Genomic DNA, 11128 nt, shown 5'->3' with positions numbered 1-11128 from the left:
GGGTGCATGTGCGTGTGTGTGTGTGTGTGTGTGTGTGTGTGTGTGTGTGTGTGTGTGTGTGTGTGTGTGTGTGTGTGTGTGTGTGTGTGTGTGTGTGTGTGTGCGTGTGTGTGTGTGGGTGTGTGTGTGTGTAGCTAATGTTTGGATTCTCGGGGGTAGAACTCAGCCAGGGTGTTCTGAGGGATTCTCTTCAGCATTTCTTTGGGGAAGATCCTCATGAGCTGCCATCCGATGTCCAGAGTCTCAAACACACTCCTGTTCTCATAGGCTCCTGAACACACAAACACACACACACAGCACATGTTAAATAAACCAGCATTCTGTTGGTCTGTGTACAGGTTCTAATCAGGTTCTGATCTTTAAACCTTTAGAATGAAGTTTCATTTCAAAACTACACTGTTCCAAGGTCGGTGTGAAATAGGTCATTAGAACGGCTCCAACTGTGATCTCTCACTAGAGCTAGAGAACTTATCCTTATACATAACACATCACTGCTCTGATGTACTTGTGGTACCATATTTTAAGAACACATAGTAACCTAGTAGATTTGTTTACTTCCATCAAGGTAGTGCTGGCTTTGGTTAAACTTCCTGGATTTTCTTCAAAATTCAACTTCATTAAATCTATTAGGAAGGCAGATAAAAAAATAGGAGGGTGATTTCTGAAGGCTTGTTTCCAGTTTCCCCATCAGTCACTGTTTTGAAATGAAACTCTTGGTGAAGTAGAGCTGCAGTTCAACCAGAGCTCTGCACTGGGACTGAGATGTATGAATGAATGAATGAATGAATGAATGAATGAATGAATGAATGAATTATTTCGAACATGGTATAAAATGACACACATGAACAAGGAATGCAAAAGACAGGTTTTTGTAATACAATAATCTTAACATGCTTGAAAATGAGTAGGATGAAGTAAGATCACCACAGGCAGTGGACAAAGAGTCCAGCTGAGGTTGGTCATAAAATCAACTCTGGAGAAACATAACTTATACAGAGGAACAATATGATCCTTAAATTAAAAAATTATGTTCAAATCAAAATCACATAAAAAGCAACTTAAATCTTTTTAGGAACTAAAATTTGGCCAATTTCATTCAAAGATACAAAACAAATAATTCACAAAAAAACACCAACAAAATTTCCAACCAGCCAACCAATCCACCAAAAAAACAAAGAATAAATCAATAAATAACCTTGTACAACTAAGAAGTTAAATGTGATGCAGTTGGACAATTTTGTTGCACCAGTAAAACCAGTGCATAACGTTGACCCAGAACTTTGCATTGGCATTATATGATTTGACTGGACTGCACTGAATTAAAAATGAGATCAATTTTGACTGTATGCAACAAATTCTATCTATATTTATTAATTTATTATGTTATATATATTAAATTATTATCATAATTGGATATGAATTGGATTGCTGTGAAATATAAACTGAATTAAACAAGTTACTAGCTGAGCTTTACAGCAACCATTGGAAATAAATAACTGTAGAATATGGAGGTATTCTCCATATTCTCCATATGTAAAGCTCATGAGCCAAGAAAATACACACATGATGACTTCAAAACAAGGACACAGGATAAGATAGTGTCAATATTTGTGAAAAGGAGTCCCATATATTTAAAGAAAGGAACTGAAATTTAGTTTTGTGAATCCATGTTTAAATATTATTCCTGCTGAGGCGTGACTGGTTCTTATATTGTTTTTTTTGTTTGTTTGTTTGGGTTTTTTTATTACTTGTGTAATTCTGAGGCATTCGTAACACCAAAATATTATCTTTGAGTTGTGGTTTAGGTTTTGAACTAGAAATGGACAATTGCAGTCCGAACTTGTGAAAAAACTGTCATTATCCGTGTTTCTGTGAATTTATTTTTAGGGTTTTCTGTGTTCAGTTTCCTTCCTGTGAGTCTCTGTTGTCTCTGCATCTTCCCCGTTGATTGCTTCCCAGGTGTGTCTCATTCCTTGATTACCCTCCCTGTGTATTTAAGTCCACCTGTTGTCTTTGTCTCTTGTCAGATCGTTGTCATATGTCGTACGTCTAGCTCTCCAGTCGCACTGTTTAAAGTCCTGGTTAGCCTTAGCTCCTGTATTCAGTCCCCTTGTTAGTTGCTACCGGTTATTAGCTGTGTGCTGTTGTTGCTGCCGTGTTGCCTGACTGGACTGTTTTTGGGCTACACTCATCATTAAATTCATCATCATTTGGGTCTCCTGCGTTCATCTTCACCACCTCTCAACCACCACACATGATAAAAACTAAATCAGCCCTTCAGCATCAGTAAAACTAGCATCTACTGAGGTACAGTAGATGCTAGCTTTAATTTAAGCTGCTAACAGTCGGTCCATATATTACAAAAAGAGACAATTTTCAATCTATTATATTTAGTCACCCCAGGAGGACAACTCAAGAACTGCTTTATTTTTTCATACTTCTTACAAGGTAAGATTCTCCAGCACGGACACAACAGTTTATCAAGCTTACAGACGTTGTTTCTCTACCCAGGGATCATAATAACAGCTGACACTGTGGTGAATGCTGAGCAGAACTCCTGACAAGACCTCGCTACACCCAAAGTTCACTTTTGATTTCAAACACACATATTTCATATAAGAACACAAAACATCTGGTCATCACTGCACCTTGGGAAATGAAGTTCTTCTCAAACTTAGTAAGGAACTCCAGATATAGCAGGTCATCAGCAGTAAGAGCCTCTTCTCCCACCACCGCCTTCATGGCCTGGACATCTTTCCCTATGGCATAGCATGCATACTACACACACACGCACACAGGTTAAGCAAAGTGCAGTAAAGGTCTTGTTTGTGCAGAATGGGGAGAGATTTGAACATACAAGCTGGTTGGAAACATCAGAGTGGTCTTTGCGGGTCATTCCCTCCCCAATAGCAGACTTCATCAGTCGAGAGAGAGATGGTAGAACATTGATGGGGGGGTAGATCTGACCAGAGGAAGAAAAGAAGATGAGGACAGAAGAATTTAAAAAAATGCTAAAATATTCTATTCAGTCTATAATAAAAGAAACCTGACATGAAACTAATCCATTTGTTTATATACTGCAAATCAAATGGAACAAAAACCAAAGTTTTGTTTGAAATGTGGGAGAATGTACAGCTGTCTCATGGAGGAGATGTTACCTGTCTGTTGTGAAGCTGTCTGTCCACATAGATCTGTCCCTCAGTGATGTAACCGGTCAGGTCAGGAATAGGATGGGTGATGTCTGAAAGGCAGAGAAAGGATCAGTCTGTGGTAGCCCTGGAACTGCCACCATGCTGAGCTCTAGCAGAGGGAGTACCATCATTAGGCATAGTGAGGATGGGGATCTGGGTGATGGAGCCGTTGCGGCCCTCTACTCTGCCGGCCCTCTCATAGATGGTGGCTAGGTCAGTGTACATGTAGCCAGGGAAACCTCGGCGGCCCGGCACCTCCTCTCTGGCAGCAGACACCTGGGAGAGAACATCCAAAGCCCGGTTCCACTTCCTGCAGTTAAATCAGAATGAATGCTAGAGCAGAACATGGCCAACCTCTCGAAGGGCCTCGGCGTAGGAGCTCATGTCAGTGAGGATGACGAGGACGTGTTTCTCACACTGATAGGCCAGGTACTCTGCTGATGTCAGAGCTAAACGGGGAGTGATGATTCGCTCAATGCTGCACAAACCAAGACTTCAGCTTAATTTACACATTATTTATACAGCCAACATCCAAACACATCTGAGAGAAAAAGCCATACGTGGGGTCATTGGCCAGGTTGAGGAACAGACAGACATTGTCCATAGATCCATTTTCCTCAAAATCTGACTTAAAGAACCTGGCAGTCTCCATGTTGACCTGAGGAGAGAGAAAGGATGCGATTACTCTACAGCCGTGTCAAAAATCTGTCAGAAATCAATTTAAAAAGATATGTCAGCTTTAGATTAACTTTGAGTGGTTGGTATGACTAGAAGAGCACTATGCAGTACAATGGCCAAACCCAAAAACACCAAAGTATTCTCAGTCAAATGTGAGTAGCTGTGTTTCCATTAACTGTAAAATTGTGCAAATTGAAATTACGAAAATACATTTACTTAATGGAAACACTGTCACTTTAGCATGACTAATGTTAACTCAGTTCAGTAAAGGTTAGGGGTCAGGGTGGCTGGAGGCGGGGCTTCAAGCCAGAACTTCATCCATCAGGTTCTCAGTGGAAACACAGCAGATTCTGTTGGAGGAGAGAATGAGTAGAACTATGTGCAGCTGGAGCTAACAACGAAAAAGGGCCAATTGTGTCTAGAACATAACAGAATAAAATGCAGTGATGTTGGTGGTTGTAGCATCAGACAGTATGGAAACATTTAACGTGAATGAGAGTGAACGCCCTGAAGTACAGGGTGTCTAAGTCAGAGTGAGTCTGGGACAAAACAGGATCAGGATCTCACCCCCATGGCTGCAAAAACAATAGCGAAGTTGTCCTCACTGTAGTCCATCACATCCTTGGACTTCTTCACCAAACCGGCCTGTCGACAGATCTGAGCTGCGATCTGACAAGACCAGGGAAAAAAGGAAATGAGTTCCAAACTCTCGGAAAAGATGATTTATTCACCTTCCACCTTAATTAGAGACAAGAATGTTAAACATTTTTCATATGAATAAAATCTCAAAGGAAATGACAATGAATGAATTTATCAACAGACAGGAAATTAACTTTCTTTCAGTTTTTATACAACCAGTAATTAAACAGAACCTACACATCTCAGATATCCACAGGGAAAACAGAGTCTAGATATTTAGGACAGAAGAAATAAGAAGCTGACAGAAATATATGAACTAGTAAGAATTAACTTTGAAGTGACAGACATGTTTGATATTTTTGCTCCCCTTTAATGGAATGTTAAGAAATGAAGACTTTGGGTAATGCTGCTGCAGGGAGTTAGCTCAGTGGTACCAAAGAGCAGCAGACCACCACCACCACATGCAGCTTCATGCATTGGTTCAGTTTCCAGTTCAGAATTTATTTTGAGATTCTGTTGACCACACTTTGGGTCCTGAATGGGCCAGCCCACATCATGTGGAGCCAGCTTTCCATCATTTATCATATGTCATTAAGTTTAGCCTGAAATTGATTTTTCTTTTTTACTTTTGGCATTTCTAACTTTTTAACTTTCCCATTTTATTTGTATTTGTGTTTTATGTGTTGTTGATGTAGGATTTTGTTTTATAATTTTTAAATATTTTTATTTTGCTTTATTTCTGTTGTTGAATTTTTAAGATGTTTTCAGATATATCTGTAAACAGTCTGAACTGTTTACAAATGTCTCACATTGCATAATACTTTGCATTGGAACAAAATAATGACCTCAATTTTTATTGGCCATAAACTTAACTTCATTTTGCTAAAATAGTCAATTAGAATAAAACCTGCAGTATTTCTCAAACACTTGTCCTTCAGTCTGGTTAGAAGCCTGAGGCTGTACAGTTTTTGTTTGGTTCATTAAAAGAACCATGAGCAGTGAGCAGCTTGATGGGCCCTGACAGATGAACGGTCCATCACAATGTCAAAGATCAGATCCTGTTCTGATCAGTAACTGCAACATATGAAAATACTAAATAAAAGTTTATCCATTTGAGCTTTCTGCCTCTGTCAAAGAGAACGATGGGTTTAGAAATCCCAGAGTTGTGCTACAGATCTACGTCCTGTTCTTTCTGATGAAGAACAGTTCAAAAAGTACATTCTGTTAACTTTGATTCAATGAAAAAACTAGTTCTGAAAACTGGGAATTTTTTTGTATTAATAATTAATAAATAATTAATGTATTAATACTAAAAAGTCACACTTTTAACAATCTGCACATGCATAAGAATACATTTTATTATTGATTGATTTTAGTATTACTGAGTCTTCACAAAAACATAGAAGTTGCCATAATAGTGCAGTGGTGAAGGTGAAGGACTCTATCAGACTCAATAAACTCACTACAGAGGCTCAGTCAGCTGAAGGAATGAGGCCGAGCTCTGGACGAGTTAGTGAGAGACTGAAAGCTGAAGAAGATGGACAATGTCTCACTCTCTCCTTATGGACATGGTGGACAGTCTAAGGAGCAGCCAAAGGTCACAGCAGCTCCAAAGTGTTAATGAGGACTGGAAGTCTTTTCTCTCTGAAACTGTCAGAGTTTTTAACGTTACCTCAAGATTTGTGTTCTAGATAATGTCAATATTTTTATCTGTCCATTGAGTGATGTGTGTGTGTGCATTCGTGCGTGCGTGCGTGCGTGCGTGTGTGTGTGTGTGTGCGTGTGCGTGTGTGTGTGTGTCTTGAGTTATCAATAAAGAACTACCTATCCTTCTAAAAACAGAATCAGTGGCCAGAACTCAAGGAAAACCAGAATTCGGTGTGGGCCAATAGAAGTCTGATTGGTACATCTACAGAATGAACTCTGCCTGACTCACACACATTTTGTTAACACCTTAGAAAGTCTGTCAGTTTGTGGACAGAATCTAATCTTTTAGGTGCTTTGATGCTCTGAGATGGGAATACATCATGTTAGTGAATGCATGTGTACCTCATTGTGTGGCAGCCCAGCAGCAGAAAAGATGGGGATTTTCTGTCCCCTAGCAATGCTGTTCATGCCATCGATGGCAGATATGCCGGTCTGGATCATCTCCTCTGGGTAGATGCGACACTGGGGGTTTATGGGCTGGCCTGTGGAACAACACACACAGAGACACACACACACTGAGGAAGACTGTGTCACAGTGATTTTAGAAAATATAGGGAACCGTCTTCACTTCAGCATTTTACACTGAGTGAATATTCTGAAAACTAAAAGTCACAACACACATACCCATGATGTCCAAGAAGTCTTCTGCCAGCACTGCCGGTCCTCTGTCAATGGGTTTGCCAGAACCGTTAAACACACGCCCTGAAAACGTATGAAAAATGCTGCTCTGCTGTCTCAGAGGAAAAACACTTGACTAAATATGGCTGAACGGAGAGCGAAGACATGTACCCAACATGTCCTCAGAGACAGGCGTCCGTAAGATGTCTCCAGTAAATTCACAGCTGGTCTTCTTTGCATCGATGCCTGCAGTGCCCTCAAACACCTGCAGAGAATTTGGACAAATACAAACAGCAGAATGGCAGCTTATCAAATGAGGTGAGCGGGAGAAATGCAGTAATGAGGGAGTCTGTCTCATTTACTGAAGACAATTTGGCCCAATCTTCTTTAAAATTTTGCTTCATTTTTTGGTAGAAGGTTTTGGCTGTCCTGATGTCTTCTGATGTTTTCATCAGTGGGACTTTTACACTCTAAAAAGAAAATAGTTGAACCAACTATTTTGCTTCTATAGGTAACAAGCAATTCAATTAAGTTTATCCAACTTAATTTATTAAGTTTAACCAATTCAATATATTATAATCATCCAACTCAATTTGTTAATTTATTTTTAACAAATTTATTAAGTATGTTTAAGATGACAGATTTAAGTCAGTCTTACTCAAATCATTTAGTTTCCTTCAAAAATGGTAAATAAACTTATATAGCGCTTTTCCAGTCATTTTGACCACTGAAAGCACTTTACACTAGAGTCACATTCACACATTTATTTAATGCACAGATCAGTAGGCAACTTAGGGTTAAGTGCCTTGCCAAGGGGGCACATTGACATGTGGCAGGAGGAAGCTGGAATCAAACCTACAGCCTTCCAATCACAAGACGGTGATTCTACCCACAGAGCCACGGTCGCCTACCAGGGAATCTGTCCTGGTGAGCCTGAGTCATGGTGTCAGACGAGGGATACAAATATGGTATTGAACTTAATTATTTCAAGTAAAGTCAAAGTAAAAAGGTCATTTAAGGAAAAGATTTGTGTATTTAAAGGACACTGTAAAAAGAATATTAAAATTTAGTTTGGAACTACTTAAAAGTTTGAGATGACTTTCTGTAGAATTAAGTCAAAGAGATTTTAAATGTTTATTAGAAGAAAATAAATAATTTGAGTAAGAATGACTTAAATTTGTCATGTTAAACCCCTTTATGAATTAAGTAATAAAACTTAGCAAATTGAGTTGGAAGGACTTAATGATTTGAGTTGGATGATCATAATAAATTGAGTTGGTCAGACAGGATACAAAACTGGCGTTGAACTGAACTGTTTTAAGTAAAGTCAAAGTGAAAAGTTCCTTTAGGTTAAAGATTTGTAAGTTTTGAGTTAAATGAACACAAAAAAGTAAGTTGTCATAGCAAAAGCAAAAGAATTAAGTGAAATTAATGTAAATAAGTCCATAAGATGAACTGCAGCCCAAATAGACTTTTTAGAGCTTATAAGCTTTTCCTCAGGGTTGTTTTCTTCAACACTTTGACTTTGTTCTCTTTCAGCCTCCCTGTTGCAGACACTGGATATTTGAGAGTTCATGGACACCTTGCAGTCAATCACTGCAAGGTATCCAGATCCTGCGGCTGCAATACAAACCCAAATCACCACCTCTCCTCCACCGCCATGTTTAATGGCTGTTAGAAGATATTGGTGCTGTATTTTCCTGACTTGCTGCTCTGAATTGAAGATCCTCATGTTGGTCTGGGAATTATTGATGTTGTTCTGGACGTTGCTCTGACAGTGAGACTTAAGAGGGGATTTGCTATAATAATCAAAGGTTGTCCTTAATGTTCCCATTATTTATGAATACAAACAGACTCAGGAGTTGTTAAAAAAAATTCCAGCACAATTACTATTTTCCAAATAAACATTCCATGTTGTAATGGCTCTGCAATAATATTATTACTGTACTGAAGCTATTACCTTTTTTTCTGTATAATATTATACAGCTGAAACCAGAAGTTTACATACACCATAAAAAGACATTTTTTCCATCATTATCTCACAATAAATCAAATGAGACTGTTCCTGTTTCAGGTCAGTTATTATGTAGCAATAATCTTTAATACTGTATAATGATTTATTTTTTTATAGTTGGGAATAATGCTAATGACCATTCTTCAACTAATTAGCAGCAGAGGACCAACTTTAAGGTCCAGTGGTGTTAGTGATGGGGGTGTACTTTCTTTCAACTATCACTAATTTGTACCTTTTAAGGAAAAGTCAACTGAACAATAAAAGCATAAAACAGTAAAATAACTAACATTTGGCAACTAGACATAAATTTAACATCCTAACATTTAAAGCACATGTTTTTATTGTACAGGTTTTTTTTTTTCTGTTTTTAGTTTTACCTGATAAGTTAAGATTTCCCACTAAGACACAAAGTACTGAATTGTTTGGAAGGTTTGGAAATGTCAGTCTCACCTGCACCACAGCTTTGGAACCAGTGACCTCCAGCACCTGCCCACTCCTCTTGGTACCATCAGGCAAAGTGAGATGGACAATCTCAGCGTACTTTGGAAACTGTTCAAGTGACACATGACCAACAAGCATTAACAACACCATGCATGTTCCATATCAAAACCAACTGAACAGTCCTGACATGTCATGACTTGACAAAGACTCAAGAATCCTGACATTTATATTTTATTCTAAATGAACTCTGCAGTATAAACCCATCAGATGTCATCCCATTGAATCACCACAAACTTTTGGTGTGAAACATTGTGAGTTGGGCTTCAGGTGTCTGCAGACATGAGTCTAATCGTAGTTGGATTAATGTGGACAAAATAATAGTTTCCAGACTCTACACACATCTCTGCTTCTTACCTTGACTTGATCCAAAATCACCAGAGGACCATTGACTCCAGAAACAGTTTTATAGGCTGAAATACAGAGAGCAGCAACCCAGTGAAACACAGCTGTCTTCAAAAACCAGAATGTTTTTTCTTACTGACATGAAGTCGATTAGAATTCTCTGAATTTATTTCAGTGCTGGAGACAGATTTTCTATGGGATATTTGAGGGCTTTTTGATGGCCACTCCAAATATTGAGAGCTAATCTGGTTGTAGGCCTGGGGTCATTTTCCACTTAAAAGTCTTGTTTGTGGCCAAGCTTTAGTCATGGCCAATGTTTAGAAAATTCTCTGTTTTTTATCACTTCAACATCTTACTCTTTTCTACTGATGGGGATCTTTCTGTATGCTGATGCTGTTTAATGTCTGAATCCAGAATAGTTTACATGTCTGAAAATAGATTAGGACTGAGGTTAATAACTTCTGAACTGCCAAACTGAAGGGAATCAATATGGATGACAGAAGATGCTGACACAAATGAAGCACTGGGAAAAATAAAAAGCTTCAGATTATTGAAGTCAGCAAGCAAATCAATTTTATCACTAATAGTTGTTGGCCTGGTCACAGCGCAGTGAACAGCAAATCCTTCTCATTTTTCGACTTGCATTTGGAATATGAGCAAAGATCTGGCTTTATGAACCCAGCAGCTTTGGTAATGTTCAGGACACTGGGGGGAAGGCGGCAAAGATTAAATTCTGCCCCAAAACCTCCATAAAACCGGTGGCCAGCATAAAGTAGCCTTGGCATTCCTTGACTGAGACAAAGTTGTTGTAATGTTTACTGTCACTTTAATCCCCAAACTGCCTCCAAAAAGGTCTGAATAAGGTGGAAAAATTAGGAGAGGAAGACAAAAGTGAGCAAAGGATTCATCTCTGTATCAGCTGTTAACAGATGATGTTCAGTGACTGACACCTTTCTGACCTTCTCCTGTGCTGTCAGACACAAACAGCATCATCACACACATCCACACACTCACTCAGGCGGGGCTGGGAGATGTAATCCCGGCTAACAGCCATCGCATGCTCCCTGGAGGCGGCGGCGGCGGCCGGGTGGACCGGAGCGGCGGCCGTCGGTCTGTTCCCGCTGACGGCCGATGAAAACTCGCTCATGGCCCCGTTCACCATCCCTCTGAGCGCCCTCATCGCCATGTTTCCACCGCAGAAACCGCAGCGATGTTCGAGTCGTGACAGCTGAGGCGCATGCGCACACCGCAGCAGTTGCAGCTCATAAAAAGGTAATTTATATTTGGCAAACAGATTCTAATCTGGTTGTGTTTTCATCCACAGTTAAACTTTCTAAATACATATAATGTTATTATAGTTTTATATATTTAAAATATTAAATTAACTGCAAATTGAAATTTATGTGTGACTTACTTGTGTGCAAAAGTCTTACCAGAA

General features: G+C 39.2%; 1 protein-coding gene across 1 annotated transcript; it reads right to left on the bottom strand.

Moving 5' to 3' along the window:
* atp6v1b2 (ATPase H+ transporting V1 subunit B2) lies at nt 1-10908 on the bottom strand. Its single transcript, XM_015010245.2, has 14 exons — nt 10705-10908; nt 9703-9758; nt 9298-9396; nt 7005-7098; nt 6840-6917; nt 6558-6697; nt 4437-4538; nt 3752-3849; nt 3546-3669; nt 3317-3467; nt 3159-3241; nt 2858-2962; nt 2649-2778; nt 1-271 (listed from the first exon to the last, which is right to left on the bottom strand). Exons 1-14 carry the CDS (start codon nt 10874-10876, stop codon nt 135-137), a joined length of 1569 nt encoding a protein of 522 aa, XP_014865731.1. The 5' UTR covers nt 10877-10908; the 3' UTR covers nt 1-134.
* Nucleotides 10909-11128: the final 220 nt, after the last annotated feature.

The sequence above is a fragment of the Poecilia mexicana genome, unplaced genomic scaffold (assembly GCF_051168715.1).
Source record: "Poecilia mexicana isolate PSO_F unplaced genomic scaffold, ASM5116871v1 scaffold_12, whole genome shotgun sequence".
Lineage (NCBI taxonomy): Eukaryota > Metazoa > Chordata > Actinopteri > Cyprinodontiformes > Poeciliidae > Poecilia > Poecilia mexicana.
The sequence above is the reverse complement of the archived record's forward strand: the minus strand, read 5'-3'. Positions and strand labels throughout refer to the sequence as shown.